Source organism: Arvicanthis niloticus, chromosome 13 (genome assembly GCF_011762505.2).
Source record: "Arvicanthis niloticus isolate mArvNil1 chromosome 13, mArvNil1.pat.X, whole genome shotgun sequence".
Classification (NCBI taxonomy): domain Eukaryota; kingdom Metazoa; phylum Chordata; class Mammalia; order Rodentia; family Muridae; genus Arvicanthis; species Arvicanthis niloticus.
This window is the reverse complement of record NC_047670.1, coordinates 42,545,808-42,569,412: the sequence shown is the minus strand read 5'-3', so window position 1 is coordinate 42,569,412 and position 23,605 is coordinate 42,545,808. Positions and strand designations below refer to the sequence as shown.

General features: G+C 44.1%; 1 protein-coding gene across 1 annotated transcript in view; it reads right to left on the bottom strand.

The window, feature by feature from the left end:
- Positions 1 to 23,605, bottom strand: part of Tg (thyroglobulin) — a 178,488-nt gene that overhangs the window by 131,224 nt on the left and 23,659 nt on the right. Inside the window, exons 15-23 of the mRNA XM_034516550.2 lie at positions 23,109 to 23,205; positions 22,059 to 22,259; positions 20,797 to 21,006; positions 19,481 to 19,635; positions 19,138 to 19,294; positions 16,889 to 17,104; positions 9,658 to 9,807; positions 6,817 to 6,987; positions 859 to 975 (exon numbers count right to left, since the gene is read on the bottom strand). Of these exons, the coding sequence (XP_034372441.2) occupies positions 859 to 975; positions 6,817 to 6,987; positions 9,658 to 9,807; positions 16,889 to 17,104; positions 19,138 to 19,294; positions 19,481 to 19,635; positions 20,797 to 21,006; positions 22,059 to 22,259; positions 23,109 to 23,205 (1,474 nt within the window). The remainder of the gene's footprint in view (positions 1 to 858; positions 976 to 6,816; positions 6,988 to 9,657; positions 9,808 to 16,888; positions 17,105 to 19,137; positions 19,295 to 19,480; positions 19,636 to 20,796; positions 21,007 to 22,058; positions 22,260 to 23,108; positions 23,206 to 23,605) is intronic.

The window sequence follows — 23,605 nt, the reverse complement described above, 5'->3', positions numbered from 1 at the left end:
ATCTTGCCAGATACTTCTAACATGGTATTCTCACTCAAACTTTTGTCTGTTGTCCCTTGCCTTAGGCACCGAATTGCACCTACTTAAATAAAGTATCTCCTGGTGACAGCAAAGGGCCTTGTCCTTTCTGCTAGTCTTACTCCATATGATTCTACAACTCCTTTTCCTTTGCCTGCGGCTTGCATTCCAAAGCATGGTGTGTTCGAGAGGGTGATGATGTGTGTGTAATGCCCTGTACAAGAAGTCATCCTCATATGTACACACCAAGTTGGCTGTCCTGGGGCGGCTTCCTCATGTCTGCCCCTACTTCCTGCCTTGTGTTACGTTTGCAATACAAGCCAGAGCATAAGCTTAGCCTAGAGAGAGACATTATCCAAAGCAAATCCTTATTCAAAGTGCCCTTAAAAGAGGCACATGGCCATTCTTGCAGGCTTAACATCTGCTAGCCTGGGTTTGATTTTAAGACCTGTTGCTTGCTAACTCCATGTCATTAAACAAACTATTCACACTCCCAGTATCTTCTTCTCATGTGTACCTTGGGATCACTATGGGATGGTTATGAAATTCCTAGATGATCCCCATAGAGAGGAGTGCTCAGTGAGCAGAATTTGCTACTCCTACCTCTCAGCACACAGATTACCCAGGTGCATGATGATACACAAGTGGCTAGATTTCAATTTTCTAACACTCAGTCCAACACTTGGCAGTTAGTAGATAGGAGATAAAGAAAGTTAGAAATTGTACAAACATTTCATAAATCAAGTTGCCTATGATGTTTTTGACTAATTAAAAATTTCATCATATTCAATATGATGAATTTCCTATCTCTCCATGCATGCATTTCCTCAAGTCACTTACCTGCCAAGCACTGCACCAGTGGGGAGTCAGCACTGGGGACTCTGGACTTGACTATCACAGGAGAACTGGCATCAAAGATAACCTTGGATTCTGGAGCTTTCTCAAATTTCCTTATCACTGGAATTAAGCAGACGTGTGAGATCAGAGCCTGAAGTGTGTTTAGGACATTTGCATGTGATTATAATGTCAGGATAGAAAGTTCTGTTGTTGTCACTGGACCTATCCTCACACTTGGTCACATAAGTGTCTCCACATGGAGCAATTGCCGTTGGTGGGAGCTCCAGTCTCCTGCCTCACCACCAGTCAGCAATGTAATTCTCTGCATCTCCTATCCTGTTCTCAGGAAGTAAAGGGAAGATCTAACATTATATTGAACCTTTCATCTCAGCTTTTCTCACAGTTAACTATTTTTATCCCATCTAAGTATCTCTTTCCCTGTCTTTAAATGCTAATTATGTTGCATAATGATTACATCAAAAATATACTCCCCTAAAACAGTAAAGCAAGCTATTTTCATAAGACAAATCAAACATGTGCATGTGAGTTTTTGCAAATTTTGAGGTGTGTCACATGGCTCCTGCCTTTTTCAGACTGTATTTCCTTAAGTGATAGGTTATCATCTGTTTCTCTAGCTACCGTCAACACACTTGAGGTTCATTTGGTGAGATTCACAGAACCAGCTGCTCATGGAACTAGACGAATGAGGAGGGAAAAAACAAATCCAAATTTCTTCAGCTTTATGGCTTGGAATGCATTCCTTACAACGGGTAAAACAAACAAAAAAAAACAACAACAAAAAACCACGAGGATGCCAGTCAGGGAAAGAGACCTGTCTCCCAAACTACAAAGACTCCAGTGTGCGTACACTGCACATCTCTATCAAAACACAAAAGTTATTTCTAGTCCTGTAAGCACATTCAGTCTTCATTACAAAACTGAGTGTAGGTGCTGGTTAACATATACATCCAAGCCGTTATAAATGAATCTTGTATCTACATTGGACTGCACAGATCAATACATCCTTGTTTTAAATGCAGAAGCAAAAAAAAAAGAGAGAGAGAGAAAAAAGTAGAGGGTACACTGAGTAGACTTGTCTCAGCTTTCATGTGTGAAACATAAAAATGCTGAAGTGTTACTATAGAAACAACATGCCTTAAATGTTCTGATGCTTTGCCGTAGAAAGCAGTCTGTGGAACTGTCATCAAGGCCAACAAAAGAAATTCAGGGATGAGAAAAGGGAAAGCAGGGACAAGGGGTGTTTGCTTGTGAGTAATATATAGTTGTATGAAAACTTTTAAAAAAATTTTAAAACTTTTTATTGGATATTTTATTTACATTTCAGATGCCATCCCCTTTTCCCATTTCCCCTCCCTAGAAAACCTCTATCCCATCCCCCTTTTCCTTTTTGCTTTTATACAATTTTTTAATGTTAATCAAAGGGCTTTATAAGTTTGGTAATGCTCAACTACAAGATGCCAATACAGTCAGAAGTGTAACCTGATACCCAACCTAGATATATCAACTATCTTTGACTGGTGGAGACATGTGAACATCTGCCTCCATGTTCCCCCACTCTCTTGTCACCTAGTTCCTCCTCTCCTTACTCCTCCTCTTCCTCTCCTTACTCCTCTCACCTTAGCTCCTCCTACATATCACCCTTCCTGTTAAAATAAAACTTTTCTCTTAAAATACAATTAGAGCATAACTATACCAATTTGTGTCAGTAAGGCACAAGATAGACCCAATACCCACCCCTCATAAAAGCAGGAGGGGGGGATAGGATAAGGGGATAAAATTTGAAATGTAAATATAATATCCAATAAAAAGGGGGGTAAAAACGACATAGGCTAATTGATACGTAAAAAGGGCCCAGCATTTTGCTGCATACAGGAAACCCACCTCAGTGACAAAGACAGACTTTTCCCTAGAGTAAAAGGCTGGAAAACAATTTTTCAAGCAAATGGTCCTAAAACTTTTAAAAATTAAGAAATAAAACATATTCTCAGTTTACAAAGTCACCCTTCTGGTTGCTGAAGTTGCCCGGTCCATGAGCTCATCCCATTCTCAGCCTTGCTCTTCATAATCCTGCCTGCCTTTCCGTTTTTCCACTCCTTCCTACTTAGTTTATACTCCAGAAGTGCCAGCCTAGAGAATACCACAGCAGAATCCTCTAATGTAACTAAGGTTCGGTTGATATGGACTACATGTTCATGCTCTAGATTAAACTTTCAGGTTCTTCCATTTGTAGCAAAGTCTACTAAAAATGCAGTACAATTATCTCTCTGCTTGGAGACTCTACTTGAAGGATTCTGGATGATGGGGATCCTCACAGTGCTGGGGTCGCTATGAAGAACTTCACTGCCAGCAGAGCAGAGGGGCAAGTAAATTTACTTTGGGGATTCAGATGTTCTGTTGGCATATGTATCAATGCAGAGTTTTAGAATGTTGTAGAGGAAGCCTGAGGGTTAATGTTAAAACAGCATGTATTTGACAATGGCTCCTGCCATGCAAATCATGGCTATGTGTGTGCCTACTGCTCTCCAGGGTAAGGGGAGTGCACCAATCATATCCGAATCATGGCAAGCTGGCACAATGACAGAGATACTAACTATATTCAGAAGGGTAGGTGGACAGATGAATAGCTGGATGGCTAGATAGACATGGACAGGTGCAGGAATAGCAATGTAACTTCAGCCCTGGGGAATCGTGAGAGTGTGCATGATTGTAAAATCTGTTTAGATATATGGAATGGTACACAAAAGCACATCATGGGTCAGCAAGGACAGAATTAGGACTGGATCTAAAGCTAAGAGAAGATGAACTTGACCAACTTCCCCTGAGCAGGGTCAGGTGAATTTTCTGAGTAAACCAAGCCAATGTAGGGTGCAGACTGGCCAAGTCTTCACAGAGAAATCAAACCCTCAGGATCTGCAGCTGTAGGCACTGCAGACACCAGCCCCCAGGACAAAGCATACTAGCTCCGGAGCTAGATCTCAAATCACATCCTGATGTCACCTTTTTCTCACTAGCTCTGTGACACCAGGCACATTTTTAGCCTCTTAGAACCCCAGTGTCTTGGTTATAAGAATTCAATAAATATCATGAAACAATTGACTTATGGGTAACAACATTTGTCCTCCGTGAGGACTCCTAAGTAACAGGACTTATGAAATTGGCCACAGGGACTCAAGTCATAGGAATTCTCCTTCCTGGCAGACCAGTAGGACACAGTTTGTAGACGTCCAGCTAAGAGGAACAATTAGTCTATTTTGTCATCACATACACAGTGCTCTGGAATACATCAAGTCAGAGTGAGCTGTAGTTCCTTCCAAAAGGACATACTCTAATGAGGCTGGAACCCAGAGTGTTGGTGCCATTTTTACCCTTCCTTTTTCCTGAGGGGTGTATAACCACAGAGACTTAAGAGACACAGTGTGAGGAAATTAATTCTTAAAATAACTGTGGTAGAAGCATCATAGAGAAGTCACTGGACTGAACAGGAGAATATGGGAGGAAGTCATGTCTGACCTGGGATGTAAGAAGGTAACATGCAGATCTAGGCAGAGGTAGCGAAGGGAATAAAGAATGGAAGCACCCAAGAAGACATGGAGAAAAAAAACGGGGAGGCTGAACTCTAAAGCCTGTGTGTTTTCTGATAGAAAAAAATACATTCTGAGACTTCACTTTCCCTCCCCAGAAGAAAGCTCCTCTCCAAGGTAAGAAGGGACACACTACCCCAGGAGAGCTGTTTGTTAACACACAAATACCTTGCACCTCCAGAAAGAGAAAATAATCTCACAGCCTTGCCAAAGAAGCCAAGATGCCCTGAAAACTGTAAACGGTATGGAAGTCAGTGCCTTGGGGACATCCTCTCTAGCTGTCAGCTGAGCTGTGACTCCTTAACACTTCTTACACTGCTGATGAAAGCATCCTTTTCCTTCTGAATCCTGAGTAGAACAAGCTGCAAATGCCTCACAAATTGTGTGGTCATTTTCATATTGAACCATGGCAGGGACAAAGAGAGCTCAAAGCAGCTAGGCGATCATCCCTGAGTAGCCAATAAGCAGCAGGGCTGTGGTGCATGCGGTACCACTTCTGTGGACACTCGGCAGGCTCTTGGGAAGAAGCCACCTCCTGGTCTCTTAAAAAATCTGCCAGTTCCATCTCATTCCTGTGGTGTGAGCCCTGCCTACAAGAAGAGCAACTGAGAAAAACAATGTTTCAGGACTGGTGAGATGGCTCATCTGTATTACCCAATTACCTCATTCAATTCCTGAGCCTACTTAATGGAAGAGAATCAAATGATTCTCTGACCTACACACAAATGCAGTGGCATGTATGCGTGTGCACACACGTGTTAAATAAAAAAAAATTTAAAAAGAAGAATTCTGTTGGATTTCATGGGTTGTACAATTCTCCCCCCAAAATGCTTGAGATTTGCTATTGTTTTGCTGGAGAAGAGGAATAGTGGCTTTGAGCCTTAGGAAACAGTCACTTCCCACTCAGATTGTCTGTGTTTTTATCATTAGCTGATCTAACTTTACCAGAGGACAGAAAAGCCGTGTGTGTGTGTGTGTGTGTGTGTGTGTGTGTGTGTGTGTGTGTGTGAATGAATCAGTGAAAATATGTGTATGCACTCTCACCCAACACACACATGCACACCTGTGTACTGAGGAAATACAGGACTCTGAATAGAAGCACAGATCAGTACAACCAGAAGCACAGGGTTTAGGGAGTGAGGCACATCTGAGATTAAATCTAGTTAGGTTGTAGCCAAGCTTTAGGTTAGAGAGAAGCACTTTGACAGTCCATGTTTCTGTGTCCTCAGCTAAAATATTGTAGAAAAAAATAATCTCTATCCTTAGTGTACCTCAAGTACAATGTGGTGAGTATGTAAAATTCTGGAACACAGTGAGCTCACATATGCCAACCCTCTTCTTGAACAGTTAATAAGTCTGGCCAGCAAAACTCACCCCAACCCCAGCTGGTCCACGGGGGGAGGGAAGCAAGGAACAGGGCCTTAAGGGATGGGAGAATGTATGTAAAGGAGGAGTTGAGTCCTAAAGACCAAAGGGGAGGCCAGCACAAAGAGACCTAGCTCATTCTTTCAGCTCCCTGCCCTCCACACCTCTTCATGAACAGAGAAGAAGCAGGTGGCAACACCTTCTGAGTCCCAGCTGTGTGAAGTATCTATCAGCTGTGTTGGACACAGTGAGCTAAGGTACGTGGTACCCCACTTGGATCCTCATATTGCATATGAGGAAACTGCTGAGGATGAGTGAATATCCAGGACTGCACCAACAGCAAGGGGACTTTGTGAACTAATCCACTCTGACATCACACCTTCCTCCTCTGCTCTGCAGACTCTTATCACACCATGTGTGGGAGAACTTGATGACATTCCTGGGATCGTCTCATCCACTACCTCACTGAGGACCTAAGGTAGTGTTTGTCAAATATTTGTTGACATTACAAGATGATGTTGATTTTCATAATATCCAAGAAAATGGCCCAGAGACACTGATGATAAGAGAGGCTGAGCAACTTAACCTAAGTCACCCATAAGGAGATGAGGGAATAAGGAGAAATGCCCAGTAGTTCCTCACCATCCAGCTGAGAGAGCAGTGCTACCCAGACACAAGCTTCCTACAAGAGTGGAGGCCTCAGCAGTCATATTTCATGGAAATTCATCTTTTTCTTGCTAAATTACTCAGGGGGTAATGTTCATATGCTATCTGAAACTTATTTACAAATGATTCAACAGTGAAAAAGAAAGCACAGGATATTAACAGGTAAGTGAAGGAAATCTTTCCATTTCACTCTTCTTCCAACTTCCTTGTAGGCTAAAAACTTTTGGAATAAAGTAGGAGACTAATGGCATCTGTGCATAATTCTTTTCTGTAGGTCCCAAAGACCCTCATCCCAGCAACCACAATGGATATAATAACCAGTACATACTCAGACACTGAGATTCTGAGAGTCCAGCCTCTGCCTGCAACCACTGTAGTCTCTGCCCCTCGCTGTCCACGCAGAAAACTTCCCCACTGTCTCTGTCCTTCTGGCTGGCTTGGTACTGACCATCCTGGTCACACTGTAGACCGGCTTCATTCCTCTGACAGTCAGTGACACCTAGAACAACAGGTGGACAAGCAATGAGTTACAGGGCTCTGTGATTCCCTCCTTCTCTTCCAACTTCCAGGACCCCTGTGGTGATGTCAGTTACATGGATAACCCAGACATTCTGGATGAAAGCTCTTAATGTGCCCACACTCAGCAAAGAACACCACTGAGACCCTATGTCACCACAAGAGCACCTTTCCTAGTGACTCTGAAGCCCGTATTTTAGAACCATCTGTGATCATAGTAGGAAGTGAGGCCATCTACCATATTAAGACACTCAGAAAGTCACCATCTGTGGTAATTTCAGTAGATATTGAACCTGATGGCAACTTGATCTGAGCTTCCAGACTCCAGAATAGTGAGAAACAGAGTTCTGTTGCCTGTAAAATTCACCCAGCTTATGATAGTTTGAAATAGCTGCCTGTACAGACCACAACATCTCCAGACACCCAACTTGGTCTTGTCTAATGCTACAGCATTTCCTGAAATTGAAACCTCTCCTTCACAGTGGTAAGCTGGATCAGTGTTTCTATTTCCCTGTGAATTGGTGTTTAGTGACAACATGCATCCTATTTGATGGAAGTTCCATGAAGGCAGGACCTGCATCCCACTGCATTTCCCAGTGTCTAAAATGTACAGCCCCTCTTGACATCCATGAATGTAGTATGAGGTGGATCTAGGAATGAACACTTCTCTATCCCTGTGTTCAAGCTACTGCCTCGTCCTGGAAGTCCTTTCTTCACTTGGCGCATAGTCTACAGATTAGTCCAACAATACTGCTTTAGATTCAGGAGGAATAATGAGGGATGTTTATGATAGTGCCCTCACCCTCTATAGATGCGTAGAAATGTCATCACAGCACATCAGGTAGTGTGTGTGTGTGTGTGTGTGTGTGTGTGTGTGTGTGTGTGTGTGTGTGTATGTGTGAAGGTGTTATTACACTTTAAATATTTCTCCTCTGCTTGCTATGGACTTGACATTGTGTCTGTTCTGAGTCATATGCTGATGCCCCAGTCTTTCATGTGATAGAATTTGAGGGTAGGGCCTTTGGGATGCAATTATGGGAAGATGAGGTCAGGAGTGTGGAACATGATGGAATGAATTTATGTCTTTAAGCAAAGAGGGAACCTGAAGGTCTCAGCCTCTGTACATGCAGTACACAAAGACCTATGAAATAAGCAGATAGAGAGACCTGAGCTTGACAGCTCTATTCTTCCTCCTATCCCATATCCCCACCTCTGCCATGTTGACACACTGATCTTGAATCACAAGAACCATGAGAAACCAATGTGTATCACTCTACCCACCCTGCATCATATGGTATACTAGGAATGTGGCACCATCGACCAGTCTCCTAGAGGACAGACTGACATTCACAGAAGAACAGCTGCTTGATTTCTGCCACCATGGTAGCAAGGGGAGAGAGGAAACAAGTTGGCTCTGGTTGCTACAAGCGTCAACCGTGGTCTGTTGCCCCCTCCATTTCTATCTTTTCCTCTCCACAATGAGCGGCAGGTCATGACACAAATGCCCTGTTCAGGAAGTACTGCTTTGTCATAAGGACAGCATGCTAGGACACCTCCACCATGGGTAGCGTGTTTAAGGGGCAATAGTACTCTGGTGTCAAGGACATGGCATGCTGAGAAGTTTCTGTTTTAGGGAATGGTAAGCTCCTACATAGGAAACTCCTCTTATTTTGAATCTGGCATAATTACCATCCTATTGGCATGGCCCTTCTTTCCCAGGAAATGTCCATTATCAAAGAGGGTGATTTCCTTTCCTTTAATTACTTCTTTACAAATTTTGGAAAATATTCACGTTGTGAACAATAAAAATTTTCTCTGTGTTGACATAGTTACAGACTCATCTAAAAAGATCTTACCACAAACTATGGATCCTTTCTAGGGCAAACTCAAGAATAGTTAGGTGGCTAATCAGTAGTCCAGTCAAATGAAATCTCATGACACATGGGGAGACCAAATCCACAGGGTTCTGACCAACACAGGATCAGAAAAGACTGAACATAAGTTGCACAGTGGTTATGAGTATGGTTGGGAAAAGTCTTTCACTTTTGGTTCTGATAAGGTTAATTTACAAAAGTCAGAAGTTTCAAAATCAGGCAAAACTAAGCTCAAAGGTCAGCTGAGTTAGCTGTGGGACTCCAACTAGATAATCTCACTTATCTGAGCCTTCACCTCATCTCTGAAAAATCGGGTCATGCTATCTACCTTAGAGAGGAGTTGAGATGAGTGAATGAGACTTTTCCAGTAACATGCCTGGCCTGGAGCCTTGCAGGAGCCTGGCCTGGAGCCTTGCAGGAGCCTGGCCTGGAGCCTTGCAGGAGCCTGGCCTTCACAGAAATGGCTTTTGCTTACCCAGCGGTTCCCAACAGTGGAAAGTCTTGCTCTCCACCACCACACTCAGGAAACAGTAATTCTTGAATTCAAATTTGGTTGTCACAAGTGTTTGGTTATCACAACTTGGAGGAGAGGCTCCTGTTGTTGTCTAAGAGATGTGAGGTATGTATAGATGCTATTCCACATCCTACCACTGTGAGATAGTTTCTAGTATGAAGAGAGAGATGTCTTCAAACATCTCTGGTGCAGATACCGGGCAGCTGTGCTGCAGCGCTCTGTGTGGGGAAGGCTTCTCCTTCAGAGTGGTCCAGGAAGAACTTACAGTAGGTCTTGCTGAAAGCTCCAGTGGTGGTGGTTGTTCTGCCCCTTGGGCATGAGATGCAGGCTGAGCTGCCTGCCTGTTCTTGGTAGGTGCCAGCAGGACAGGGAGTGCATCGCCCATCCTGAAAGAAGCTTCCTTCAGGGCATTTCACTAGGGGCACAAACACACATGACATCAGAGTGAGAACTTGTGTTGTGGCCACAGACAAGGCTTATAGTATGTGTAGACTACCAAAATCAGCACAGAATTTTAAATGGTATAATTAACGAGAAGCAGGTGGCCTCCGACTCAAAAGCTAAAGAGCCAGTTAAGAAGAGAGCAGGTAGGGCCTTCTCTTCAGAAGCTGAGGACTTTCAGGAGGTGTAGGAATCCACACAAGACTTCTTCAGAAGTGGATCAAAAAAAGTAAGAGACAAGCCAGGAACACGTTTAAGAGAAATAGCCTCTGAGAAGTTAACACCAGAGACTCAAGTGATAAAGGGGCCAAGCACCAAACAGTGTAAAGAGCAAGTACAAAGCCCTCAAGATATAATGGCATTAGAAAGGCCAAATCAAGCCAGGGCTAAGATTGCAAAGGAGATGAGCTTGGCAGAAGATGAATCTGGAGACAATGGAAAAGATGAGGCCCAAGCACAGCTTCCCAAATCTAAGGATGTGGTGGAAAGTTGAAAGTGTAGGTAGACTGGGTGAAGTCCAACTTTCTGTATAGTTCTTAGGGTCCTATGAAGTCATAAAAATGACCCTGTGTAAAATGGAGTCATCAGTACTTATTGGGGATTATTGAGTGGTCATGAACATACAGAATCTATCCTACTGCCAGACTCATGTGTGCCCTCAGCAAATAATGAGTACTTTTACTTTTAAGGTCATCCTTCCTTGTGGCCAACTCTGTGAAAATGGTACTTTCTCAATGAGTCAATTCCAGTAATTCTAGAAATTTAGTACCATCTCATTTGACTGCTGTGGCTGATGCCCCTGTGGGTCAGTCACTAATAGTGCTGCTTACACTAGACAAGGATGGGCAAATTGGGCACCCAGGGACTACATTAAAAGTGGTTCTTGCTCTCAGGCCTTTTGGTTTCTGATTGACTCAGAAAGCCCAAATTCTATGGATAAGATCTCTCATCAATTGGTCATGCTGGATGTCATGTCAGCATCTTACTGTTATACTCCTGATCTGCTGGTATCCAGTGCTTTCTGTTCCTCTAACATCTTCATACCCTCCTAATTTCTCTTGTTGATTGTGGCTACAAGGAAGGACTTTGCTAAAAGTAATTGTTATTTACTGAGTGCACATATTAGTTGGGTAGCCAGAATCATATATATATATATATATATATATATATATATATATATATATATATATATATATATATATATAATATATATATATATTATATAATATATAATATATATAATATATATTATATATATATCCCAACTCTCTCTCTCTCTCTATATATATATATATATATATATATATATATATATATATATATACATGTATACACACACTATATATATATATATATATATATATATATATATATATATATATCAAAGTATTTAAACTAAAGCCCTCATGAGATCCATTATAGAACAATGCAGGAATTGGCCACACTGACTCTGATGGCTCAGAGAAACATGGAAGACGTTTTCCCTTTCCCTCCTTGTTCAAGGTTGTATTGCCAATAATTTGTCAAATAACTTCAACAACTGAGTTTTACCCTATAAAATGTGAGCTCCCTCTATTGGAGCCCCCAGTGTGCATCTGGCACTCTGCTGTGTGTGTTCTACAAATTATTGCATTGACTGTAAATGTAACTTTTATTAGCCAGGTGTAACTGTCATCTCAGAGGTTTACTGCCAAATAAACATCCTTTTCTAGTTTTTTCTGAACTCTGGCTGAGTTGGTTCAACTCAACTGTTCTGGGCCAAACTGACTGATTCAAACTGGCTTTTCTCAGCTTCTAACTGAATTGCTCTGCTTGGCCTCAGACTAAATCTGGCAGTCTGTTCTAATCTTCTGGCTCCTTCTCATTCTCTGGCTCATCCTATCTTCACCTACAATCTGTCTCTGTAAAACTGTTCCAGTAAAACTGCTATCTTTCTCTCTCTCTCTCTCTCTCCTTCTCTCCCTCTCTCCCTCTCTCTGTCTCTCTTTTTCTCTCTCCCCTCTCTCTGTACTGCTCTCTTAAGTTGCCTCTCTTTTCTGTTTGTTCTTGTGAAAGTTGGATATATCCTATCTCTGACTCATTCTGACAAATCTCTGTCTGATTCGTCACTTTGTCTGCCACCCAATTAGACAGCACTTTTAAACATAGCTGCATCCTTGTACAAACTGACTTTACCTTCATTGTTCGGGATTAAAGGTGTATAGTAAAGACATGTCTGTATTCCAGCGAGATCACACAACCTAGATTTTTGGATGTGGTCCCTTGCCAGAGTAGCCACATTGCTGGATTTGAATTCCTCTATGATTAACACTAAGAATGAGTGTCTATTCCCATCTCACAGGTGAGAAGGTTGGGCCTGGAGTGCTCATCCATCACTTGCTACATCATTCTCCTGGAAGGGGAGAAGGTGAAATTATGACATATGACATGTACAGCATCAGCTGTTTTCATGTGTTGTTTCACAGCCTTGTGAGAAGAGCATCTTTTCTGGCAGCAAGATAATTAAGTGACAAAAAGTAAGCACAGCATGGTGGAGCACAGTGAAATGGAGTCAGTGTCTTGAGCGTTACCGACCTTGGTCTGCACACATTCTTGCTATCTCAGAGTAAATCAGAAACTCAGCCACGTCTTGGAAACTGTAGTACTTTCCAGTATACGATAGCAGTGAATATCCTTCCCTGAGCACCGAGTTCCACTACTTCTTTGAGTCAGATTGATAATGATTGGTTGGAACAATTTTTTTTTCAAGTAAGTACCTGTAAATTTGGGGCCAAAGGAAACTAATGCTTCCTGGCCAATGTAATCACCTCTGCTATCTTTACTCAGAGTCCTGATAAAGACAGGAAAGTGAGACCTGGAGAGATGCTATCAAACCACAGGCTCCTGTTGGTTTTAGAAGTATGCATGCTTCTTCACCACTGTTACTGCCCCTGATATAAAGAGTTTTCCATCTAAAGGGTACTTTTGTAGATCATAATGAGGCAGAGCCTTGATGACCATCATCCTTTCCTGAGCAAGTGGCTCCTCTCAAGACCAGGAAGTATACCATGGCCCTGAATGCTCACTTTCACCTTCAAATCCACCAGCCAGAGTTACTAATAGCTGTGATAAGTGCCCTCCTCTATATAATACATAATCACTTGAGTTTAGAGCTTTCAAGGCTTTAAGTTATGTTGCTCTTCCTGCCAGTCTTTCTTTCAACCCCAGCAATGACAGGCCATACTTTTTAAAAGTGAAAAAGTGTCTTTGGGAGACATTATAATATTTCACCTTTTAAGAAGTCCATGCAAGCCCTGTCAAGTCTTTCTGGTTCTGTCACTCTCCAGCTCAAAATTCTTCTGTGGTGCTCTGTTGGTGGTCCAGACTGTGTCTGTACTTCTCAGTATCCTATCTTTCTCAGTGGGTCACCTCCTGCCATGTTCCCCTACAGACTCCATTCTGCTGTAGGAACCATGACATTGTCTCATGAAGCCAGCGGGCTTTTAGACTCATTGCTTTTTTACTATTCCATCCAGTTCTGCAATAGTCTTCATTTTTGTGCCCCTAACACCAACATAAATGCACACACACACACACACACACACACACAGAGAGAGAGAGAGAGAGAGAGAGAGAGAGAGAGAGAGAGACTCTGATCCCATCTGCCTATCTTAGCACCAATTCCTGCTCACTTTTTCAGCCCCCACCCAGCACCTGCTGCCCTAACATACCTCTCTGGCTGCCTTAAAGGACACTTTACACCACAGCCTTATGGTCCAATCATGTGTGGTACCATGTAAAGTGCTGCTCTGCACTTGTGGTATGGGGTTTGCACATAACTAGACTTTTAAAGTGGTGTGGTGTGTTCTTAAAAGTGTGTGGGTGGACGACAGATGGATGAAATGGGGTAAGGAAGGAAAGGAGGAAGGGAAAGACAAAGCATATCCATCAGATAAAAAAGTCCACAGGGAACCAGTTCTATTATGAGAATTTGTAGTGAGGGGGGAATAAATGAACTTATTGTAGGTAAGTGGAAATTAATGTCAGACCAAAGAAAAATGGAAAATCTTGACAGTCTCCCTGTGATTCCCTCTAATGGAGGCTGACAACAGGGAATTCCACAGGAGACACAAGATGTATAGAGACAAGAGAGTGAACAGACACATCCTGAGGAAACTGTAAGGAAAGCTTCTTCTCCCTATTATCCCTAGCAACACCAGTTCCCAGAGTCAGAATGACCACATCCATACAATTTATAAGAAAAGGAAGCTCCCCCCACCCACCCAAGCCACTGCACAACCAAGGACCACTTACATCAGACCTCAGAGATGACAGAAAAAGCCTGCTTCATCTCCACAGGACAATGTTCTGCCTTGTAGCTCCACAGCTCCACAGCTCCACAGCTTCACAGCTGTGTTCCAGATGTGTTTTGGAAGGAAAAGAGCCAAGAAGGAGAACCCTAATTCTTGGACTGTATGATTTCACTGGCACTCCCTTTTTGAGAAGGGAGAGGTGTGATGCACAGGGGGGAATCAAAGCTCTGGAAGCAGAATGAGCCGAGATCACGTGTCTGCAATTCCAACTAAAATTAGGCTTACTGAGGGTTGGTCACAGTGGAGAGATGTGCCTACATCAAGGAGTTCAGGATTTTTAGGGGAGGACAAATGACCTCCGTGTTTCCAGGGATGAAAAACTGCTGGTGCCAGGACTCAAGCCCAGGCATGTCTGAGTCTAAAGACCACATCCTAAGTGTATATAGAGCTGTATGCCTCAGCTTCCTAACCTCACTCACAGGATAGGATGGGGGAAACACCCAGCTTTACTGAAATGTCAGCAAGTTCCTGTACATAAAAGAAATTCACTGGGGATTCTCAGACATAATCACAGATTCACAGATACTTCAAGAAACCCAAGTAAACCTTTTGGTGCAGCCTTTGTAAATTCATTCTGGACCTTTCAGTCTGAAGAGAGGTGAAAGGTTAGATGGTGGGATGGGCAACCCTTTGTGATAAGGTAAGAAGACACAGCAGCTGAAAGGTAGACTGCAGAGAGAACTGAAGCAAAGCTGCTCACCGGCAAGTGTAAAGCAGATGAGGCTGGCCCTCTGCTTCAGTACGTCCATGGTTATTAGAATACATTCTACTCTCTACAGGAACTAAGTTAAACTCTCGAGACCCAAATGTATGGCCCAGAAAGCCACAAGTTCTGGACCTTTACAGAAAAGGGCTGTAAGAAGGTATAGAGCAAAGCCTGACCTTGGACCTCTTCCCAAAGCACCATTCAGTATTTTTCAAAAGGGCTTGCTGAAGCCCTTCTCATTCTGATACCAGGTCCCTGCATGATCCACACAGGGTTTCTCCTTTAGGCAAAGCCATCCCATCTATCTCCCAATCTCCTGGTGATAGGAGCTCAGAGTCACTATTGACTAAGTACCCCAGAAGAAATTGCAATTGGATTCTCAGCTCTCCCCTTATTTCCTGTGTGTTGTAAAATGAACACAGTGAGCATACATATATGTAAACACTCACACACCAACCCGATGGTGTTCATCCAGGTAGCTGAGGACACTGCATAGTCAAGTCTGAGAACCCAGTAGCTGGCATGTGTGGCATGCCCTCTCTGGGACCCCGTGTTTTCCCACTTAGCAAATGCCACCATCCACTCTCCCTCTCACTTCTCATCTTCCTGTCTGGGCAGCTCTAAGTAGACGGAAAGACAAAATATGTGTTTTCTTCCAAGAGGAGCTAGGATTCCTCACCCATTGATCCTGGATTTGGTGACTTCAAGTCCTTTTGGGGAGGCAGCCTGCTCAAGCTGCACAAGCCCAAGCCCATTTAACACATTTCCTATCTCTTTATCTGTCTGGTGGGGAAAGGCCCTGCCATCAGGGCCTCTTGTGAATAAATAAATTGCAAAGTCACACTGGAGAGTGTAATATCTGCAGTAAATACTGTTTGGGAGTAGCAGTGCTTCTGTACTGTGTGCTGGGATTGGGAAGTAGCTCAAATTCCCTTGGCTAGGATTTTAGAAAGTATATGTAGTTCTGTGATGCAACTAATATAAATAGGGAAAAAATAATAGAAAGCATCTCTCTTTAGCTCAAGAAAAACACTCTCCAACTCACACCATGTAGGAAAAGGGCTTTTTCCCATCATAAAACCTATGAATCTTTTGGTGATAGAACAATGATCCTGCCACCCTACCCACACACCACCACATCCCTATCCCTGGAAGCTGTATATTAGTTATGTGGCCAACAGGAATTAGAATTATAGGTGGAATTTAAATATAAATAGATGGACCACACAGCCATGGAGGTTTCCTGGAGTATCCAGCTGTAGGTCATTAAAATGGCTCTTAAATCAGATGGAGCAGAAGCAGGGAGGGTCAGAAACTACAGGGATTGACAACAAAACAGGGATTCTGGGGCCAGGGAATGTGGCTGGCTTTGAGAAATTGATGGAGTCAGATCCCTTCAGGGCCTTGAGGAAGAATGAGTCTTGAAGATACCTTGATTTTAGCCAAGAAGACCCACATTGCAATTCAAGTTACTGAGCTATAAAAAAAAAGCAAATGAGTCAGCAGTGATTATAAAGAGAAGGACAGGAAGCTGACACATCTTCCCTTCCCTTTGCAGCTGCATTCCCATGAAAATGGCCTCCAAAGATGCTCATGGGCAAGAGGAAGACCAGCCAAGTCAGCTGGTAGCAGGTCTCATCTCCATGAGCAGCAGAGCAGGCTGTCAAATGGCTGTGTAAAGGTTAAGAGGAATGACATCTTGCCAAAACAAAACCAAGGAATGTCAAGCCAGGATATAGGGTAGACACGGGCTTTCTTTTCAGAGGGATCCCAGCATCAAATTCAAGCTGAGAAAGAACTAACAGAAAGGACAATGTCACTCACTGGCTTCTTCCTCCTGTGAGCTTTATGAGTGTTAGCGAATGAGCAATTTCCTTTAAAACTAGTCAGGAAAATATGCATTGACCAGTGCATTGATGATCCCCCCAGAATACAGTGGCTTTTCCTGAAAGCCCCTGAGGTTCCATATCTCAGTCTTGAGGGCAGTGAGTACTTACCACAGCCCAGAGGGTCCTGACTGGTGGTTGAGACTCTGTAGAATCCTTCCAAGCATCCAAGCTGAGTCCTGGGAGAGGTGACAAAGCTGTCTCCATTGAGAAAATACAAGGTAGTGTCTGCTGAGAATGTCTTAGAGTCCAGATGAAGCTGGAACTTGCCACTTTGGATCAGATCTGCAAAGCGCCCAAGGAGATCCTGGCCCATTAATGTCCTTTCTGTAAGACAGAGACCAGGCATAGATCATCTCATTGTTTCCTGAGGTGTACAGGGGATAGCTTGTGTGTGGCTGCCTAGAATAGCCTAGCAGAAAGGACACATGGACATCACAAATTCTTTTTTTTTTTTTTTTTTTTTTTTTTTTTTTTTGAGTACACTGTAACTGTCTTAATGTACACCAGAAGAGGGCATCAGATCTCATTACAGATGGTTGTAAGCCACCATGTGGTTGCTGGGAATTGAACTCAGGACCTCTGGAAGAGCAGTCAATGCTCTTAACCACTGAGCCATCTCTCCAGCCCCCACAAATTCTTTTATTAGGACAGACTGGGCTTAGAAAAGGTGAATGGCTGGCTCAAAGCTACATACACAAGTAAAACTCTAACCTGAGCTTCAGGTTTTGTGGCACCAAAGTGACCCCTTTTGGTACAGGATATGCATTACCATAATCTGAGGTGCACTATGCAGGTGTACACACAGCCCCCCTCTAAGTCTCAGTGTGAACATCTGCTCGAAAGGCCTAGAATGCTTTGTTTCCAAGTGGGACGGTTCCCAAGGGATAGTGTATATGAAAGGGCCATGCTCAAGAAAGGCACGGCCTTCTGTCGGAAATGTGGCTTTTACTATTCTGCTAAATATGTGGAAGGCTATGGATTCCCAAGTGGAAAGCAGAAGAGTGCCTTGTAAAGCGGGCAGACCTCTCTGTGCAGCAATCATTCGGGCTGCAACCTCCCACTGGCAATGCGGGCTTGGCCTGAAGCTGCAGACATCATTGCTCTCACATTGAAGCTGGGACAAACACCTCCTGCTTTTACAACGGCAAGCACTCCCAAATTATCCATGCTTTTTCAGATGAAGGTTGATCCAAATAGAAACCACTGATCCAAGGTGACATCAGAAAGTCAAGGTGACATCAGAAAGTCAAGAGAATGACAGACTTGTAGCCTGCCTCCAAGATTCTACTCCAGACATGTTTTTTATTTTTATTTTTGTTTTTGTGTTTTTAAAGACCTCATAGAACAGAGGTCAAGTTCCAGGTAGTCTAGGTTACTACTGGGTGTCTGGCCACTGAATGACAGAGGTGTGGCAGGAACTAACTTCTAGATCCTACTTAGAGATGTGTGGATTATTCCCCACCCTATCAGAAAGCTCAGGGAAAAAAGGCACACACTCATGGTAGCTCTCACACAGTTCACTTTGTCCTTTCTTCTTGGGCATTTCTGGTCTCTTGATTCATCTCTATCACAACTGTTGAAGTTAAAGGGGCAATATGTTGAGGTATTTTATTTTTAGTGGAAGTAGGTGGTAGATAAATTGTAAGCCAGTAAAGATGTCTCTATCCACCAATCTCCCTTCATACTGTGTCTATCTCACCTCTACACAAAATCTGTAGGTTCTCTGTAGTTTATGATGCTATTTATCCCTTTAACTAAAACTCTAATGGGTATTATATAATATACAATATATAATATATAATAAATATATAATATACACCATATAACATATATAATATATATTACATGTGTGTGTATATATATATATATAGTTATCAACTCTATTAACTCTATCAGACATTCATACAACATAATTTGATCATATCCTCTGCAACTCTTTCTCCTAACTCTTCACAGATTAACCCCACATCCCACATCACCACCCAGTTCCACAATTTCATTTCTTCTGCTTTTTTTTCTGGTAACCTGTTGATTATCTAGTAATTAACTATCAAACTATTTAGTTTGTGCTGCCCATGTGAGATGGATCAGTGGTTTCAGGGTACTAGCTGCTCTTGCAGAGGACCAGAGTTCAAATCTCAGCATCCACATTGAATGGCTCACAACCAGCTGTGACTCCAGTTCCAGGCAATCTAACTTTTACATGCTTTTTAGTACACAACTAGCTCTTTCCAAGGGCTAGTCATAATTTTCCTTGTGTGGTTATGAGAAGAGACTAGTCCTTCCCCAGTTTCATTGTAAGGGGGAGCTTGAGGTTCCATGAGGCTTCTTCAAGGCAGCAGCGCAGGTAAACTTACCAATGCTCTGCAAATCTGGAAGCGAACCCACTGAGATGTCCTCAAGCTGTAACTTCCACGTGACATTTACTCCTAAACGCTCTGCAGTCAGACACCCCACCTGTATTGAGGAGTTGTCACAGACAGTGCTGGAAACCAGAGTCCCAAATGTCTTTACCTGCATTGAGAGAGACATCTTGGTTTAGGAACATAGAACAAGAAGCTGTTGCTATCCAGCATGTGTTGGCAGTGTCTGGTTAAGTTAGTTCCTGTAATCTTCCACCATCCTGCTCCTGAGGATTAGGTACTAAAAAGCCTCTTCCCAACCTGAGGCTCCCTCAAGGATGGAAAGGCTGGCACATACCTGCATCTGGCAGAAGCCACGGGCGATCAGCTCATCCAGTATGAAGACCTGGAAGGCCTGCAGCAAGCCAGAGTAGTCAACACTGCACATCTTTCCTGGTGGGAGCAGGAGCTGGAAGTGTGCTTGAGTTTGCATGGTCTGCCACAGCTGAGGCCCTGCAGCCAAGCACAAGCGGTCAGTGGGCTGGGGTGACAGGTCTGTAAGATTTCTTCCTGTGGATGTTCCTTAATACATAGTCCCTCCTAATTTAGAGTAAGCACACAAACCCTGGCATTCTGGTTGACTGCTTTAACTCTGAATCACTTAGTCCCCCCACAGCAAGCTCAGAGCTGCTTCTGCCTCTAAATCAGGGTGCCTCTTCATAGGGATTCTGACATTCTCCCTAGAAAATCTCCCATACTGATTTGCATATAAACACCACCATCCCACATAATTCAGCCAGTTTGGGATAGATGTTCTCTAATGCTGCTCAGTGTTCCATGAAGGTCGGCTTGGTCATAATTTCAGCTGGGGATCCCCTGTCATAATCAAGAGACAGGATACTTATTTGCCCAAACTACATCTTAATCTTTTTCTGTATGAGAACCCCTTACAACTACTCCTACCCCGGACACCCTGGCAGTCAGCTTGAGCCTTGTGATATAGCTCAGTCCCAGAATGTGGGTCTCCACCTCAGGTCCCATCAGATGCCTTTCCTACCAATATCCCCAGGAAGCTCAAGTATTCCAGCTGTCCAGTTCTGCTGGGACTACTCACAGCCTGACATCGTCAAGTCAGGCTTGGGCAGAAACCCATGCTGCCACACTATTGTATGTGTAGGTGGCCTTGTCTTTACTTGAGTTGACTGGGTTCTCAGGGGCAGCAGAAGAAGCTGCACACAAGAAGAGACCTGCTTTTACCTAAGATACTGATGCCCACCTGGCAGAGGTCTTGGATCCCTACCCTCCCAGGCATTTGCAATAGAAAGCAAGAGGAGAGAGGTTAGGACTCACTGTAAGGTGCACAGGAACCACAGAACCATCATCTATGGTCCGTAACTCAGCAGCAGGAGCATCTACGAGCTGAATATGTTTCCAATCCAAGTAACCACAAGGAACCTAGAATAATGTCAACTTTCCCATATGTCATTTGGCTCCAGAGAGCCACCAATAAAATCTAGTCTGCTCCTTCTAGAGGCAGTGCTCCACGGGGCCAGCTCTCCAACCCTGGCATCACCTGACTTACCATGAAAAGGCTATACTTGAGTGGCTGAAAGGCTTTTTAGCAATAGCCCTGAGAGGGAACAGAGTGCAGGATGTCTACCCATTGCTACTCACGCTGGCAGGCTCGGGGTGGTGGCAGTGTCACCCAGCGCTGACTCTCCAGGCTACAAATCAGTGGCCCTGATGAAAATGCACTCTGGAGGCCCTGGCGGCAGAGCAGCTGGCACTGTTGAACAGTGGTCACTCCTGAGCTAGAGGCTGTCTCACAGAAGACCACTCCTTCAGCTTCATCTGACTCAGAGAATGGTAGTGGACACTGTGGGGCTGAAAGCAGAAAGAGACAAGAGGCATGGGCACCACCCAGACTTAAGCCCAGCTCCTGCCTATCTTTCTCCTTCTCTTGGTTATGTTGTGTCCTGCTCGTTCAGGTCCTGGTTCTTCCTTTTCCTTCTATGCCGTCTCACTGGATAAGGCCACTATCTCTCAGTGTCTCACCAGACACCCAGAAGAGGTGAGTCTTGGAGCAGCATGTCCAGTTATGTTACAAATCCAATGACCACCATCCTCTTCACCTCAGGGCTCACAGCACAGCTGCTGTCCTCTACGACTTCCACTTTTATACTCAGAACTGAGCCTGGGCAACTTCAGGCCTCATGGCATGAAGCTTCCCTCTCAGGATATTTCTCAAGCCATCTGACCCTGTATGAGTGACAGATGGGCTTGTAGGTCTGGCAAGAACTTGGACTCTCCAAAGATTCCTAGTATAGACCCACGGCCCAGGAGCAGGACACTTTAGCCATCAAGGCTACATAGTTAAGCCCTTGGCTTTGAGTCCTTGGCCAGAACATAGATTTGTTTCTTTGTATTTGGTTTTGTAGGGTTTTGTTTTATTTTGTTTTAGACACAGTCTTGCTATTTTAGTCCACCCACACAGAACTCCAACTGGTGATCCACCTGTCGAGCCGTGCCGGGCTCACGGGCATTGCCTCCATGACAGGCTTTTAATGAGTTTATTATAAAAATGTAATAATACATTTTCCTATTCTTATATGTGCTCATGTGATGTATATCTCAGCACCGGATATTCAAATAACTTCCTGGATTATAAATAAAAATGATGCTTCCCCTGATTGGGGACAATAGACAAAACCAGGAGACACTATTGATCTACCACAATAGATTCCCGAAGCACAAGGCTCTTCCTACTTTCAAGGCCAGGCTATGATTTTTGGGAGTGTACACACTAGTTTCCCTATCACATCAATCGATTGTCTTAGTATTCTGCCCATTCTTGTTCCATCAGCACAGGGTCTCAGAGAGCCCTAGTGCAGCTTGAGGACTTCAGCCTACAGTACTTCCAGCAGTTCAAGACTTACCTTCACAGGCAGGCTGAGTGCCTACCACACGGGTCCCTGGCACTTCCTCTCCACTTCTCAGGACACACCAGCAACTGCCCTGGGCCAAGTCACATTGCACTGAGGAGAAGCCCCCATCCAATGCCTCACAGACTGGAGTGTAGCCAAGGCCGACGTTCCTGGACAGGGCTCTGCTCTTGAGGACATCACAGAGGCCAGGACCTGTACAGAGACATGTAAAGGATAGTATGCTCCACTCTTGCTCCCAGCACAGGAGCAGCTGCTACCTACCTTCCTGCTACCCCTGCCCTACTAGGCCAGCTGCTTGTAAGGTACTGGGGTCTGTGCTCTGTTTCTCTCAGTGCCTACTCTGGAGGGTCTCAGACCCTCACAGGAGATTTCAGACGTAAGCCACTGGATAGAAAGGTAGTAAGGGTGCAATATGGAGCCATGGGTCAGTCCTGAATCAGCAACCAGAACCCCCCAGAACTGCTGGGGGTCTGTGAGAACTGGTTAGAGAAGAGTGGAGAGGGATAGAAGGATGGGCATTTGGGTCACACTGAACAAAAGTCTGAGAGTCTGCCCTCTCTTTAAGTGTTAACCACAGCTAGGTACAAGATCTCAGGTGAAAGCAATGACAAAGTGAGAGGAATCCAAGTGGCCACACATACGGGGGTCTAATGTGGGAACCCTGAGCCATGGCAAAGAGTCCAGGGTTGGCCTTGGGAACACGAGCACATGACAGAGCTATAGAGCCAGGCAGAGCACGCAATGCCTCAGAGCTGCACAGCTAGTGTCCCCCAGAGTGCCAGGGCCTCTGTAGGCAGGGGCAGATGCTGGATAATGATAGCAGCTAGTGATTCTTGGTTCCAGAGCACAGCAGACTCCCAGCCACACTGACTTTTCTGAGACCCTTTAAGGTGGGAAGAAGAGTGCCTGTGCTCTAGATGAGAAAACCGGGGCACATTTGGGTCAGGAGCTGTGTCCTAGCTGTGGAGGTGGCAGGGCTGAGACTGACACATACTCACCTGGGAGGCTTTAGGGCAACAAGGAGGAAAACCAGTTACTCACACTGAGCACTGCCGTTTGCTGCCATCCCTTCTCCTGAGGCTGGATCCACACACCAAGTTCCTGTTTCTGACTTCTGCTGCCTGACATACTCTCCTGTCTGCAATAAAGCCAGGGTCCTTTCAGTGTAAGCAAGGTTTTGCCTCTCACTTATTGGTAGAACAAAGTCTTGCCAGACTATCCCTTCCTAAACAACTGGTGACAATTTCTCCAAACAAAGAAGGTTGTCCACAAAGGGGTCACGGTTCCATTCAAACCTTATAGCCACTCTCTGGAATGTTGGCCATCAAGCAAGGACAAGTGGTGCCATTTGAGAGCAGGGAAAACAGAAAATTGTGAGATGTGAGGGGTGGAGCAATATCCCAGAGCTGGATAGTAGCCGTGCTGCAGCATGCTCACACCATCTAGCTCCACACTGTCCAGAACCAGCTCCACAAATTCCAGAAAGGACTTCTAATATGGAACACAAAAGAAGCCCTAAGTACCTGTAGGTAGTAATG